The sequence below is a fragment of the Peromyscus californicus genome, unplaced genomic scaffold (genome assembly GCF_007827085.1).
Source record: "Peromyscus californicus insignis strain IS unplaced genomic scaffold, ASM782708v3 Scaffold_10__1_contigs__length_136768540, whole genome shotgun sequence".
Taxonomy (NCBI): Eukaryota; Metazoa; Chordata; class Mammalia; order Rodentia; family Cricetidae; genus Peromyscus; species Peromyscus californicus.
In genome coordinates this window covers 31,071,395-31,087,570 of record NW_026294391.1, presented here as the reverse complement: position 1 = coordinate 31,087,570, position 16,176 = coordinate 31,071,395, and the positions used below count along the sequence as shown (strand labels likewise).

Sequence of the window (16,176 nt, the reverse complement as noted above, 5' to 3'; positions counted from 1 at the left end):
AACAGTTCATTTACTCAGCAGATATGGGACCTCCACTTGTCCTACATAGTATCCTTGGAGCTGTGGACAACAATTGCTTCCACTAGGGCTGGAGAAATGGTTCAGTGGTTAACAGGACTGGCTGCTCTTCTAAAGAGCACAGGCTTGATTCCCAGCACACACATTTCAGCTCACAACTGTCTGTAACTCCAGTCCTAGGGGGTCCAATGCCCTCTTCTGGTCTCACTGGACACTGCACACACATGGTGCAATACATACATGCAGGCAAAATACCCATACACATAAACACAACAAAATAATTGCTTCCTCTGATCTGAGGAAAGACCTGATGCCCTCTGGTATCTGCTGTGTGTGTCCACCTTCTCTTTTGGTATCTAGAAGGGCCATCCTCAATAAAACTTAGAAAACGGACACTCATTTTCTGCATTACAACAGTATGCCCAGTTGAGAAAGGCTTTTATTTATTTATTTATTTGCTTGCTTATCTATCTATCTATCTATCTATCTATCTATCTATCTATCTATCTAACTATTTATTGGTTTTTCGAGACAGGGTTTCTCTGTGTAGTTTTGGTGCCTATCCTGGAGCTCGCTCTGTAGACCAGGCTGGCCCTTGAACTCACAGAGATCTGCCTGACTCTGCCTCCCTGAGTACTGGGATTAAAGGAGCATCCACTACCCCCCAGCTGGCTTTTATTTTACTTTATTTTTTAAATTTATTTATTTATTTATTTTGGTTTTTCGAGACAGGGTTTCTCTGTGTAATTTTGCGCCTTTCCTGGAACTCCCTCTGTAGTCCAGGCTGGCCTCGAACTCACAGAGATCTGTCTGCCTCTGCCTCCTGAGTGCTGGCGGCTTTTATTTTTTAACCTCTTGTTGGCTATAGAGACCTCCATGGAGTCATGTGAGGCAGGTAGATGATAATTTTCCCCATTGAATTAAGGTCAACACGAAGCTTTTGGATTCTTGTTTGGGCTCCTGGGCAGTTCAGGCACTGCTTCCTCCAGGGAACCTTTCCCTAGCCTGGCTAAGTAGAGGTAAGGACTTCTTAGTAAATGGCTTGATGGGAAGAAAAGGCTTTGTGTATCTTTTTTTTTTTTTTTTTTTTTTTTTTGGTTTTTCGAGACAGGGTTTCTCTGTGTAGCTTTGCGCCTCTCCTGGAACTCACTTGGTAGCCCAGGCTGGCCTCGAACTCACAGAGATCCGCCTGGCTCTGCCTCCCGAGTGCTGGGATTAAAGGCGTGCGCCACCACCGCGCGGCATGGCTTTGTGTATCTTAATGCTTTGCCCAGATCACTGTACATGTTCATTTAACATGTTTTTGATTGAACATACCCTTAAACTATCATTATAATAGACACTGTATGACTTAGCTGTTGTATACAAGTTTGACTTAATGATAGCAATAATAGCCATAACTCCTATGTGTAGAAACATTACTTTGTGTTTTACATACATCGTATCATTTTCTTCAGCATATTGTTATTACTGTCTCTGTGTAACTGAGAAGGAAACCATGGCAGAGAGATAACATAGTTGGCATGCCCTATACCACTTAACTAGTGGCAGAGATAACAGAACAGTTACTCTCTATCATTGCATCCTAGGATTTCACCAGATTATCATTTCTGTGTTCTTGGTCTTAATCCAACCTGCATGAGGAGCTCTTGGAATGACAGTTATGCTTCCATTCCTCAGCTGCCCGGGAACAGCAGATCTTAGAGAAACAGAAAAGAGCCAAGCTTCAGTATGAGAAACAAATTGAGGAGCGATGGAGAAAACTTGAGGAGCAGCGTCAGCGGGAGGATCAGAAGAGGGCTGCAGTGGAAGAGAAGAGAAAGCAGAAGCTCCGGGAAGAGGAGGTGAGGTCCTAGGAGCTTCCTACCCCTGCTAGCTCAGTGACTCCCATAGGGCAAAAGTGTTCAGGGCATTTGGTGTACTGTCCAAGTATCGGCTATGAGAAAGACCCACTCCCAAATCTTGCCTGATGACTTAGCATGCCACCTTTCAGCACCACAATACAATGAATTTATGGGCATAACACTGGCAGAGTTGCAAAGAAACTTAGCCATTTGATTCAGATTTGCTGTATAACACGGAGCAAAATGCTAAGTCATCAGGCAAGATTTCATGGTTTCCAAGGCTTCTTCCAAACATAACCTTTTCTGACTAAATTAAGACACAGGGGCTTGTGGCCTGGATTTGAGTGATAGAAAACTGAGTATTACAGCCAGGAGGAGATCTATGCTTCTAGAACAGACCAAGGCCAATGAATAAGATGATCCTGTTTATGTACTGCTTGAAAACTATTCTATGTTTGAATACAAAGATGCTAGTGTATTTAAATTTTAATGTAGGTCCTTACTTTAATCATCCTTTCCAGTTACTTTGAAAAAAATGGAGTGCAGTTTGCACTGTGGAGTCCATTATTACTAAACTTTGGAAGTGTATTTAGGAAGCATATTTGAGTTATAGATTTTCTTAACAAGTATATTTTAAGAATGTAATCATACCCTTGTATCAGGTGATCATTTTTTATTCATAAGGTATAATGACTCGTCTTTTAGTATGAACAATGTAGCAGTTTGTCAGTTTCCAACAGTATAGAATACTTAGACTTTTTATTATAAATTTAGTGTTTCTTAAAGTCTTTGCTTATTATTATAGATATTCACCTCTTTTTTATAATAAAATATAATAAGATAAAATAAAAACTAACACATCCAGGTTAGACAAGACAAGCAAACAGAAGGAAAAGAGCCCAAGAGAAGGCACAAGAATCAGAGACCTACTCATTTGAACACTCAAGAATTTCATAAAAAACACTAAACTGGGAAATATATTATATACACAGAGGACCTGGTGCAGACCTGTGCAGGGCCTGTGCATACTGCCTCAGTCTCTGTGAGTTCATATGAGCTTTGATCATGTTGATTTAGAGGGCCTTGTTTTCTTGGTGTCTGCCATCCTCTCTGGCTCTTAACACTTTCTACCTCCTCTTCCATGGGGTTTCCTAAGCCCTGAGGGGACGGACTTGATGGAGACATCTCATTTAGGGTTGAACATTCCAAGGTCTCTCACTTTCTGCATAATGTCTGGCTGTGAGTCTCTATTTCTTCCTATCAGTTGCAGGAGGAAGCATCTCTGATGATGGCTGAGCAAGGCACTGACTGATCTATGGGTACAGCAGCTTGTCATCAGGAGTCATTTTATTGCTACATATTTTGTTTATTTGTTTTGTTTTTAGAACAGTATTATTTGGTTTTCCCCTAGGTTCCTAGACTATCTAGTCTCAGGTCTTGGTCACCCAAGGAGTATGGGTTCTATTTTGTGGATTGGGCCTTAAATCAAATCAGATATTGGTTGGTTACTCCTACAAGCTTTGTATCACCATTGCCCTAGTATATTTGCAAGCAGGATACCATTGTAGATCAAAGGGTTTGTAGTTAACTTGGTGTTTACGGTTCTCTTTTGGTAGCATGCAAAGTACCTTCCTATATCAAGAATTTAGTGGTAAAGGCTCTATGTGGGTACCAGCTCGACTTCTCCATCTTCAATGATTTGTGTATCTTCAGCAGTGGGACCTACCTAGCTGTCAGTTTGTGGATAGCAACCTATATTTTGACAACAGCCTGGGTTGTATAGGGATTCTCACGAGACTCCTGTTTCTAACAGCTCATTTAGATGCAACCCAATTCCAGTACTGGAAGCTTCATTTGGTGACCACACATGTCCAGTTGGGACTCTTGTTTACCCCATTATTTGGCGATTTCATTTAGATCACCTTCATATATACATATATTTTAGGAAGCTTCTACTCTGTTATGTTTCCATATGACCCCTCAAATGCTCCTTAATTTTAGCTATCTCTCCCCATATTCCCTTTCTCATCTCCCTCTTCCCTCCTGCTCCCGACTTGATCTTCCTATTCCAGCCCACCCATCCATCCATAACTATTTATTCTATTTTCCTTTCCTAATGAGATCTATCTGTGCCCCTAGTCACTTACTGTGTACCTAACCTCTGTGGTTCTACAGATTGTAGCTTGGTTATCATTGACTTAATGACTGTTATCCACATATAAGTGAATATAATACCATATTTGTCTTTCTGGATCTGGGATATTTCACTCAGGATGTTTTCCCCCCTAGTTCTATCCATTTACCTGTGAATTTCATGATTTCGTTTTTGTTACCTTCTGAGTAATACTCCATTGTGTAAATGTACCACATTTTCTTTATCCATTCTTGTTGAGGGCCATCTAGGTTGTTTCCAGTTTCTGGCTGTTACGAAGAGAGCAACAATGAACATGGATGAGCAAGTATCCTTGTGGTAGGATGAAGCATCCTTTGGGTACGTGCCTAAGAGTGGTATAGCTGGATCTTGAGGTAGCTCAATTCCCACCTTTCTGAGGAACCACCATATTGATTTCCATGGTGGTTGTACAAGTTTCCACTCCTACCAGCAATGGAGGAGTCTTCCCCTTGTTCCACATTCTTTTCAGCATGAGCTGTCACTTATTTTATTGATCTTAGCCATTCTGATGAATATAAGATAGAATCTCAAAGTAGTTTTGATTTGCATTTCCCTGATGGCTAAACATTTCTTTAAGCATTTCTCAGCCATTTGAGTTTACTCCTTTGAAAATTCTCTCTTTAGATCTGCACACCATTTTTAAAATTGGGTTAATTATTTTCTTGATATCTAGTTTTTAGATTTCTTTATGTATTTTGGATATCAGATGTGTAATTGGTAAAAATATTTTTCCATTCTGTAGGGTGCAACTTTGAATGACAGTGTTATTTGCTGTGCAGAAGCTTTTCAGTTTCATGAGGTCCATTTATTTATTTATTTGTTTGTTGTTTTTACATCCCTACTGCAGTTTCCCCTCCCTCCTCTCCTCTCAAGTCCCTGCCTCCCCTCCCCATCCATCCACTCCTTCTCCTCCTCTGTTTCTCTTCAGAAAAGGGCAGACCTCCCATGGATATCAATCAGCCATGATATATCAAGTTGCAGTGAGACTAGGCGCCTCCTCTCCTATTAACGCTAGATGAGGCAACCCAGTAGGAGGAAAGGATCCCAAAAGCAGGCAACAGAGTCAGAAACAGCCCCTGTTCCCACTGTTAGGAGTCCCACAAGACGACCAAGTTACACAGCTGTAACATATATGCAGAGCACCTAGGTCAGTCCCATGCAGGCTCCCTGGTTGTCGGTTCAGTCTCTGTGACCTCCTGTGAGTCCAGGTTAGTTGATTCTGTGGGTTGGGTTTTCTTATGATACCTTTGATCCCTCTGGCCTACAGATCTTCTTCCCTCTCTTCTGCAGGATTCCCTGAGCTCAGCCTAATGTTTGACTGTGGGTCTGCATCTGTTTCCATCAGTTGTTAGGTGAAGCCTCTCTGATGACAGCTGGTTAGGCACCCATCTATGAATATAACAGAGTATCATTAGGAATCATTTCATTGACTTTTTTGGGTTTGGTTCTATCCCAGGTGCTTGGTTCTATCCTTGGTCTCTGGGCTATCCAGCCTCTGAGTCCTAGCCCTCCAGGCAGTGTCAGGGGTGAACTTCCTCTGGTATGGATCTCAAGCTGGAACAGTTATTGGTTCGCCACTCTTACAATGGAAGGTTTTGTGGCTGGATTATTGTCCTTGTCCTTCCATTGGAAGTCTTGCCTGGCAACAGGAGATGGCCAGTTCAGACTCTGTATCCCCCATTGCTAGGAGTCTTAGCTAGGGGTCATCCTCATAGATTCCTGAGAGTTTCCATTGCACTGGGTTTCTAGCTCTTCTCAGAGATGCCCCCAGATTCCAATTGTCTTTCCTAGTACTCTCTCCCTCCATCTTCCACCCACCTGATCTCTCCTGTTCTCATCCCCACCCTAGCATCCAGACCCCTTGTTGATCTTTGTGCCTGCACACTTAGTTCCGTTCAGAAAGTCCTCTCCTGTGCCAGTGGGTTCAAGGCTATCCCCCACTTTCTCTTCTATCAGATTCAGTTTATCTGGTTTTATGTTGAGGTCTTTGATCCGTTTGGACTTGATTTTTGTTCAAGGGGATATGGATGGATCTATTTTCATTCTTCTACATTCAGATATCCAGTTTGACCAGCATCATTTGTTGAAGATACTGTCTTTTTTCAGGTATGTGTTTGTAGCTACTTTATCAACAACCAGTTGTTCCTGGGTGTGTGAATTTATGTCTGGGTCTTCGATTTAATTCCATTGATCAACATGTCTCTTTTTGTGCCAATACCATGGTGTTTTTATTACTGTATCTCTGTAGTACAGCTTGAAATTGGGGATAGAGATACCTCCCACTGTTCTTTTATTATTCAGTATTACTTTAGATATCCTGAGTTTTTTGTGTTTCCATGTGAAGCTATCAAAAATGTCCTTTCAAAATCTGTTGGAATTGTGATGGAATTAATTGACTTGCTAGATTGCTTTCAGTAGGATGGCTGTTTTTACTATATTAATCCTACTGATTCATGAGCATGGGAAATCTTTCCATCTTCTGATATCTTCAGTTTATTTTTTCAGTGACTTGCAGTTTTTATTATACAAGTCTTTACTTGCCTGAGTTACCCCAAGACATTTTTTTTATTATTTGAGGCTATTGTGAAAGGTGTTGTTTTCCTGATTTCTGTTTGCCATTTATATATAGGAGGGCTAATAATTTTTGTGAGTTAATTTTGTATCCAGCTACTCTGCTGAAAATGCTTATCAGATATAGGCATTTCCTGGTGGAATTTTTAGATTCACTTATGTATACTATTATATCATTTGCAAATAAAGATACTTTGACTTCTTCCTTTCTAATTTGTATCCCCTTGATCTCCTTAAGTTTGTCTTACTGTTCTAGATAAGACTTCAAGTACTGTACTGAATAGATGTGGAGAGAGAGGACAGCCTTGTCTTGTTCCTAATTTTAGTGAAATTGCTTTGAGTTTCTCTCCATTTAATTTGATGTTGGCTATAGGCTTACTGCAAATTGCCTTTGTTATGTTTAGATATGTCCCTTGTATCCCTGATCTCTTCAAGACTTTTAACATGAAGGGATGTTGGATTTTTTTCAAGGCCTTTTCAGCATCTAATGAGATGATCCTGTGGTTTTTGTCTTTCAGTTTGTTTATATGGTGGATTACATTTATAGATTTATGTATATTAACCATCCCTGAATCTCTGGGATGAAGCCTACTTGATCATTTTGGATGATCTTTTTGATGTATTCTTGGATTCACTTTGCAAGTATTTTATTGGTAAATTGTGCATATTATTAAGGAAATTGGTCTGTAATTCTTTTTCTTTGTTGGGTCTTTGGGTCTTTATGTAGTTTGGGTATCAGGGTAACTGTGACCTCATAAAACAAATTGAGCAGTGTTCCACCTGTTCCTATTTTATGCAATAATTTGAGGAGTATTGTCATTAACTCTTTTTTGAAAGTCTGATAAGATTATGTGCTAAAACCATCTAGCCCTGGGCTTTTATTTTTGGTTGGGAGACTTTTAATTCTGCTTCTATTTCACTAGGGGTTATAGACCTATTTAAATTGCTTATCTGATTTTTTAAATTTTATGTCTTTTTAAAAAATGATTTATTTTATGTCTTTTACATCGTGTATCTTGATCCCATTCATTTCTCTGTCCTTTCTCATCCGCCCTCCGTCCCTATACCCCCCCCCAAATAAAACAAAATTTAAGAAAAAAAAAGTAAAATAAAATTAAAAAAGAAAAAAATAAAAATCTCGTCATGGAAGCTGCAGTGTGACACGGTGAGTCACACAGTAAACCCCTTTGTCCATACATCTTTACTTGCAAGAGTCATTGTAAAGAGTCACTGGTCTGGTTCAAGGCCTCTGGTTCTAACTACACTATCAATGATGGGCCCTCAGGAGGACTCTTCCTGAATATCCTGTTGCTGCCCTGTTGTTTAGAGAGTTGTGGAGCTGCTGCATCTTTTGGCCTGCCAGTTAGGTCCCTTCAGGTCCCTTCACGTGCTCCAGCAGATCATAGATGGGGTGGATGATAGGGCAGGCCAAGTCATAACCCTGGGTTTTGGTCTGGGCAGCTGTAGAGTTGGTCCACCAGATGTGAAATGGGGACAGCTCTCCCATGCTTACAACTTCAGGGCTGGCTCACCCACACCTGCGCTAACTGTGTTGGCTCTCCCACTCTTATGACCACAGGGCCCACTCTCCCACTTGCCCCAGATGTTGATTGGGGGTGAGGTGGGGAGGGGGCAGTGAGGGCAACTCTCCCCTGACAATGCATCCACAAGACAGATGGGTAATAGGGATAGCTCTCCCATGCTCACAATTTCAGGGCTGGTTCACTCAAACCTGCACTAACCGAATTGGCTCTATTGTACTGCCCTGGTGGAGTGCAGGGCCTGCTCTCCCAAGTGTTGCAGTTGGTGGGGGTCTGGGATAGCTCTGGAACTGTTATGACTGTAGGACCAGCTCTCTCCCCTGCCTCAGGCATTTAAGGAGGGGGGAGGGAAGCTCTTCCCCATGCTTATCTGATCTTGATTTAACTTTGGTAAGTGGTATGTATCAAGAAAATTATCCATTTCCTTTAGATTTTCCAATTTGATGGAATTCAGATTTTAAAAATATGTCCTTATGATTCTCTGAATTTCTCAGTGTCTGTTTTTATGTCCCCTGTTTCATTTTTAATTTTTAAAATTTGCATATTCTCTCTGCCTTTTAGTTAATTTTGGGAAGGGTTTGGCAGTATTGAAAACCAACTCTGTGTTATTGATTCTTTGTATTGGTTTTTTGTTTGTTTCTATTTTATTGATTTCAGTTTGATTATTACTTGCTGTCTACTCCTTTTGGGTGTCTGATTTCTTCTTTTGTTCTAGAGTTTTCATGTGTGCTGTTAAGTTACGATTATGAGATCTCTTTTTTTTTTTTTAATGTAGGCGGTGCTATGATCTTGCTTCTTAGAACCACCTTCATTGTGTCCCATAAGTCTGGTTATTCTGTGTTTTCATTTTCATCTAATTCTAAAATAGGTTTTAATTTCTTTCTTTATTTCTGTCTTGACCCATTTTTCATTCAGTAGAGAGTTGTTCAGTTTTCATGAGTTTGTAAACTTTTTGTTGTTTCTGTTGTTATTGATAATCAGCTTTAATCTATGGTGGTATGATAGGATGCAGGGAGTTAGTTCAGTTTCCTTGTATCTGTTGAGGCTTGCTTTGTTTCCAGGTACATGGTTGATTTTGGAGGAAGTTTCTCCAGTTACAGAGAAGAAGGTATATTCTTTTATGTTTGGGTCAAATGTTCTGTAAATATTTGTTAGGTCCATTTGGTTTATAACATCTGTAACCTCCAGCATTTCTGTTTAGTTTTTGTTTGGATGACCTGTCTGTTGGTGAGAGTGAGTATTGAAGTCACCCACTCTCAGTGCATGAGGGTCAAAATATGATTTAAGCTGTAGATGATGGGGCCGGTAATGGCAAAAGACACCCCAAGTTCTCAACACAAAGGAGATTTATTTGCCCCAGAGGGACAAAGGGCAGGGAATAAGAGATAAAGACAGGAGATAGAGGATAAGGGAGAAGGGGAAGGGATATTTGTCCTTGGGTCGGAGGACAAGACAGGATGGGGGACTGATGGACAGACAAAAGACTGCCTCTGGATAGAGAGGAGACATGGCAGTTTATAAAGGTAAAAAGGTTCTCATTCCCCACTCTTCACCCTCTGCCACCCCCCACACCCAGTCCACTCATGTAGATCTCATCCACTTCTCCTTCACAGGGTCATCCCTGTGTCCCTCCTAGGGTCTTTCCTTGTTAGCTAGCCTCTCTGGAGCTGTAGGTTGCAGTCTGGCCATCCCTTCCCTCACATCTAGTATCCACTTATGAGTGAGTACATACTATGTTTGTCTTTCTCAGTCTGGGTTACCTCACTCAGAATGACATTTTCTAGTTCCATCCATTTGACTGCAAATTTCATGCTATCATTGTTTTTTACTGCTGAGTAGTATTCCATTGTGTATATGTGCCACATTTTCTTTATCCATTCTTCAGTTGGATGAGAACATAGGAAGATGGGAGGGTCGAGTTGGAACAGGGACAGAGTGGGAGGGCAGGGAGGAAGATACCATGATAGATGAGGACATTATGGGAATAGGAAGAGGCAGGGTGCTGGGGAGGCTCTCAGGAATCCACAAGGTTTACCCCACCTTGGACTGCTGGCAGTGGTCCAGAGGGTGCCTGGACTGGTCTACTCTGGTGACCAGTCTAGCAAATAACGTAGCTGTCATCATAGAGCCTTTGTCCAGTGACTGATGGAAGCAGATGCAGAGATCCACGGCCAGGCACCAGGCTGAGCTCTGGGAATCCAATTGATGAGAGAGAGGAGAGATACTGCAGGCAAGGGACGTCGAGATCAGGATGGGAGGACATGCAGAGATGACTGGCCACACTAGTGGAAACCCATGAGCTGTGGACTTGTGGCTGTGAAGCCCCCATGGGACTGGACTAGGCCCTCTGGATAGGGAAGACGGTTGTTTGGCTCAAACTGTTTGGGGGCACCCAGACAGGGAGATCGGGATCTGTCCCTGGTACATGGGCAGGCTTCTGGGAATCTGGTGCCTGTGGTGTGACGCCTTGCACAGCCTTGGTGCAGTGGGAAGGGGCTTGGACCTGCCTAGGCTTAGTGTGCCAGGTTCTGGTGACTCCCCATGGGAGACCTTGATTTGGGCGATGTGGGGATGTGGGATACTTGGGAAAGAGGGCTGGAGGGGTGGGAGGAGGGAGGAGATGGGATCTGTGAGTGGTATGTAGAGTGAGTAGAAATAATAAAGAAAATGGAAAAAAAGAAAAAGGTAAAAGGGGAAACCCTGTGTTAGGATGAGGTGTCTTAATTTTGTTTGGGCATGTTAATTAGGTGAGCCACAGGGGGCTTTTGATTGCTGGACTTCAATACTATGATAGCTAGAACTTGGTAGTCAGCCTCAGGAGGAGGAAGTGGCCAAATAAGGGAGTAGACCTTGGGGGCTAGCTTTAGGAGTGTAATCTAACAGTTTCTAGCAAGGCAGAGGGAATGGGGGAGAAATGCAAGGCCATGTTTCCCCGTGCTCTGGCTGGCTAGAGTCCCTTCAGTAGAAGTGTATCTTTTATGAACCTGGGTGTCCTTGTTTTTGGTGCATAGATGATAAGAATTGCAGTGTCCTTTTGTGGATTTTTCCTTTGATGAATATTTAGTGTCCTTCTGTAGTTGGTTGTTTTTACTCTTTTCTCTTTGCGAGGGCAGGGGTGGGGGATGGGGGCGTGCGCCACCCAGCTCCCAAAGAAATCATACACGGAGGCTTATTCTTACTTATGAACGCCTAGTCTTAGCTTGTCTTTTTTCTTGCCAGCTTTTCTTTTTTTTTATTTTTTTCATTTTTCTTTATTAAGAAATTTTCTACTAACTCCACATACTATCCACAGATGCCCCCTCCTCCCTCCTCCCACCCCCTAGCCCTCTTTCCCAAGCTACCCTGCATCCCCACATCCCCCAAATCAAGGTCTCCCATGGGGAGTCAGCAGAGTCCAGCACACTGAGCCTAGGCAGGTCCAAGCCCCTTCCCACTGCACCAGGGCTGCGCAAGGTGTCACACCACAGGCACCGGGTTCCAGAAGCCTGCCCATAGACCAGGGACAGATCCTGATCTCCCTGCCTGGGTGCCCCCCAAACAGTTTGAGCCAAACAACCATCTTCCATATCCAGAGGGCCTAGTCCAGTCCCATGGGGGCTCCACAGCCACCAGTCCACAGTTCATGGGCTTCCACTAGTGTGGCCGGTCATCTCTGCACGTCCTCCCATCATGATCTCGACGTCCCTCGCCTGCAGTATCTCTCCTCTCTCTCATCAATTGGGTTCCCAGAACTCAGCCTGGTGTCTGGCCGTGGATCTCTGTATCTGCCTCCATCAGTCACTGGACAAACTTGCCAGCTTTTCTTAATTTATCCCATCTACCTTTGCCTCTGGGCTTTTATCTTTATCCTATATACCTTTCTTTACTTCAACACATCTTTGCATCATTAAAGAACTATTCCACAGCATAAACAAATGTAACACATCTTAAAATAATATTCCACAACATCTTTCCCATCTCTTCTGCTTAGTTTTGGTTTGAAGTCTATTTTTTCAGATATTAAAATGGCTAAACCAGCTTGTTTCTTAGGTCTATTTGCTAGAAATACCTTTTTTAATCCTTTTACCATGAGATAATGTCTATCCTTGATATTGAAATATGTTTCTTGGATGCAACAGAAGGATGGATCCTGTTTTCACATCCATTCTGTTAGTCTGTCTTTTTTTTTTTTTTTTTTTTTTTTTTTTTTTTTTTTTTTTTTTTTTTTTGGTTTTTTGAGACAGGGTTTCTCTGTGTAGCTTTGCGCCTTTCCTGGGACTCACTTGGTAGCCCAGGCTGGACTCGAACTCACAGAGATCCACCTGGCTCTGCCTCCCGAGTGCTGGGATTAAAGGCGTGCGCCACCACCGCCCGGCTAGTCTGTCTTCTTATTGGGAAATTGGGATCATTTATGTTGAGAGCTATCAATGAGAAGTGTTTGTTGATTCCTGTTATGTTGTTGTTGTTGTTGTTGGTGGTGGTGGTGTGTGTGTTTCCCCTCTTTGGATTTGTTTTCTGGGATTGTTTATTCCCTGTATTTTCTTGGCTATAGTTAACCTTTTTAGGTTGGTATTTTCCTTCTAGTGCCTTCTGTAGGGCTGGGTTTGTAGACAGATATTGTTTAATTTTTGTTTTATCCTGGAATGTCTTATTTTCTCCATCTATGGTGATTGAAAGTTTTGCTGGGTATAGTACTCTGTGCTGATACTGTAGTTTCTTAAGAGTCTGTAGCACATCTCTCCAGGCACTTCTGGCTTTAATAGTCCCCATTGAGAAGTCAGGTGTAATTCTAATAGGTCTGCCTTTATATGTTACTTGTTCTTTTTTCCTTGTAGTTTTTAATATTCTTTCTTTGTTCTGTACATTTAGCGTTTTGATTATGTGCTGAGGGGACTTTCTTTTCTGGTCCAATCTATTTGGAATTCTGTATGCTTCTTGTACTTTGATAGGCATCTCCTTCTTTAGGTTAGAGAAATTTTCTTCTATGAGTGTGTTGAAAATATTTTCTATGCCTTTGACCTGGGTTAGTTCTCCTTTCTTCATTCTTACTATTCTTAGATTTGGTCTTTTCATAATGTCCCAGATTTTCTGGATGTTTTGTACCAGGATTTTTTTATTTAACATTTTCTTTGACAAAGGTATCTATTTGTTCTATTGTGTCTCCAATGCCTGAGAGTCTCTATTTCATCTTTTGTATTCTGTTGTTGAGGCTTGTCTATGAGGTTCCTGTTCAGGTTCCTAAATTTTTCATTTCCTGATTTCCCTCAGTTTGGGTTTTCTTTATTGATTCTTTTTCCACTTTCAAGGCCTTAACCTGTTTTATTCATATCCCCCCACTGTTTGTTTGTGTTTTCATAGATTTCTTTAAGTGATTTATTCATTTCCTATTTAAGAACCTCTAACATATTCATAAAGGTTGAAGTCCTTGTCTTATGCTTCAGCTATATTGCATGTCTTAGGGCCTGCTCTGGTAGGGTTGCTGGGCTCCAGTTGCTGGGAGACATACTGTCTTGGCTGTTAATGATTGTATTTTTATGCTGGCATCTAGACATTTAGGATTGGGATGATTGTAATTGTAGGTGCTGATATTTTGTCTTGTCTTTGTCAGGTGGTTATTTTGTACCTTGGTTTCTGTTGGCCTTTCTGGTTCTTAGGAGACAGTGGTTGCTGTGTACTGCCTGGTAGGAAATTCTCCTGGGATCTTGATAGGTGTGGCTGCTGGAAGTTTTAGGTAAAATGTGTTTCTGAGTATTGGCAGATGACATTTAGGAATGGGGATGGGCTGAGGGGGACCTGAAGGGCCCTACAGGAGGGAGGAAAACAGTGTGTTCCACCAGGATTTGCGAAGTTTACTGGGAATAGGGGCAGAGAGTGAGGAAAGACCACAGCAGAAGGTCTGCTACAGAGCTGGGGGATGAGTTTGGGGGGATTGGACTTGGAGGAATGGAGGAGGAGGTGAAGATCTGAAGTTAGCTTACTTGTTTTGGTGGTGAGAGTGGCTTGTCAGTTCCCAAGGAGTGTCTGCTGGAGTTCAGGGCTGGGGCTGGGATAAAAACAATGAGTAGGGGGAGGGAGACTAGGAGGGGAAGATCTGTGTGGTCCCCTGGAGATGGGGGCCATTTGGAAGGGAGACTGCAGCAGAGCTGGGGATGAAACTGGAGGATTGGATTTGGAAGAGCAAAGGGAGTGGTGGGGATCTCTAGTTAACCTACCTGCTTTCCTAGCCAGAGTCCACTTTCTCTTTTTTTAATTTTAAAGAGGACATATGAACATCGACCATGGACTGAACCACACATATTGAAACCCACCTTTGCCTGTAAAGTGGCACCCATTTATGGTGATTTATTTGTTTTTCTTAGCAGATGAAGGTCTGAGCAAAGTTGTTCCTGTGGTTCACTGTTGCTGACTTAATTCTGATTTGTTGTGGCTTTTTCTGATCTCAGTTTATACCTCATTTTTATCACTAAGCAACTGGTAGCTAGAGCAAATCATATAACCCCCTCCCAACTGTTTCCTCAGACCCAAACAAAGGTACAGGGACTGAAGAAGGTGACTTGTGAAAGTGCCCAGCAAGCACCTTGTACAGAGTAATCGCTAGAAATGTGAGACTCTCTCCAGTTATTTCAGCTGACTTTGGTGAAGGCAAGGTCAAGATAGAGCTTCAGAAGACATGAAACAGTCTATGTACTATTAAAAAAAGTAAGCCACATGGAAATAGAGGCTGAAGGTTCAGAAGTTCAAGTTTATCCTTGGTTTCATAGACAGTTTGAGACTAACTCAGGCTATATAATACCATGTTTCAATAAAATATAAAAAAAATCTGCATGAAAATTCCAAAAAAGAAAACAAAACAAAATTCACATAGGCTTCATGGTACAGGTCTGTAATTCTAGCTACTTAGGAGTCTAGGACAGTAGGATCAAAAGTTCTCAGGGTATGTCTTGGCTATAGAACAAGTTCAAGGATAGCTTGAGCAATTTAGCAAGACTCTATCTCAGTGTAAATAGTTTCAAAAGAAGGTTGAGGGTACAACTCAGTGATAGAGCACTTCCCTAACACATGTGCATCCCTAGGTTCAATCCTCAGTATTGGCGGGGGTGGGGTGGGGTGGGGAGGCAGTGTATGAGAAGCTGTTTGAGTAACTTAAGATAGATTTATCCATTCTTAGCCTGTATGTTTTTCATGAGTCACTGGACTTGCCTATTTTCTTCCTTTCCCATCCTCCATTCCTTGATGACTTAGAGTTTGTCCCTTTTCTCCCTGGCCTTCCTATTTTAATTCTTGACATCCTGCTGGATTGCTGATTCAAGAGAAAGCTTGTAACTACTTCTTCCAGAAAGGAACATTATGAAGTGTCACATTAGATGCTTCTCATGCTTCAGCACATCCTGCAGTGTCACAGGGGTCCACTTTGGAGGCAATTCCTGCTCATAGTTTTCCTTTATAGAACATTAGTGTTAGAGGCACTTAATGTAGTCAGTCTCATACTCCTTGTTGATGAGGGGATGTTATGTTAGATGCTTGGTCCTGATACCGCTTAACCTTTAGTAGTTTAACTTCTGGATGTTTTCTGGTTCTGTGCTTTCTTTTATCCCCAATGTAGTAAAGGATATAATCTGACCTCTTGTTGGCATTAACACAACCTGAAATCACTTTTCTCTTCTTCCTAGGAACTGCATGGCATAGCTATAGCAGGTCAAGTCTATGCTGAGCGCTGGGCTTTGTAAGGTTGTGTAGCAACCCAAGAAAGCAGAAGCTTACCTCTGTCACCTGCTCCCACCCTCAGGGCCTCAGGAGACCCAGGTGTAGCTTAGGGACTTTCCACACATAGGGTAACAAGTTAACTACATCAGGGTTAGTATACTGCTGATACAGAAACTTAGTGTTTTCATGAGTGATCTTCAGGGCAGTGGGATTGCTCTGCACTGCACTGTGGAAGTCCTCTAAAGGAAGCCTTCTGTGATCAACTCTGTGGTTCTTGGAGATCTCAGTGAGGGCTGTTGAATGCTCAACACCTGGCTCTAGAATGATTTTTTCCCCTCAGTGCTGA

At 42.1% G+C, this 16,176-nt stretch overlaps 1 protein-coding gene across 5 annotated transcripts in view; it reads left to right on the top strand.

Annotated features, from left to right (window-relative positions):
- Positions 1-16,176, top strand: part of Map7d2 (MAP7 domain containing 2) — a 130,592-nt gene that overhangs the window by 54,591 nt on the left and 59,825 nt on the right. For all 5 annotated transcript variants that reach the window (XM_052727860.1, XM_052727939.1, XM_052727685.1 and 2 more), the window contains exon 3: positions 1,699-1,862. In XM_052727860.1, the coding sequence (XP_052583820.1) occupies positions 1,699-1,862 (164 nt within the window). The remainder of the gene's footprint in view (positions 1-1,698; positions 1,863-16,176) is intronic.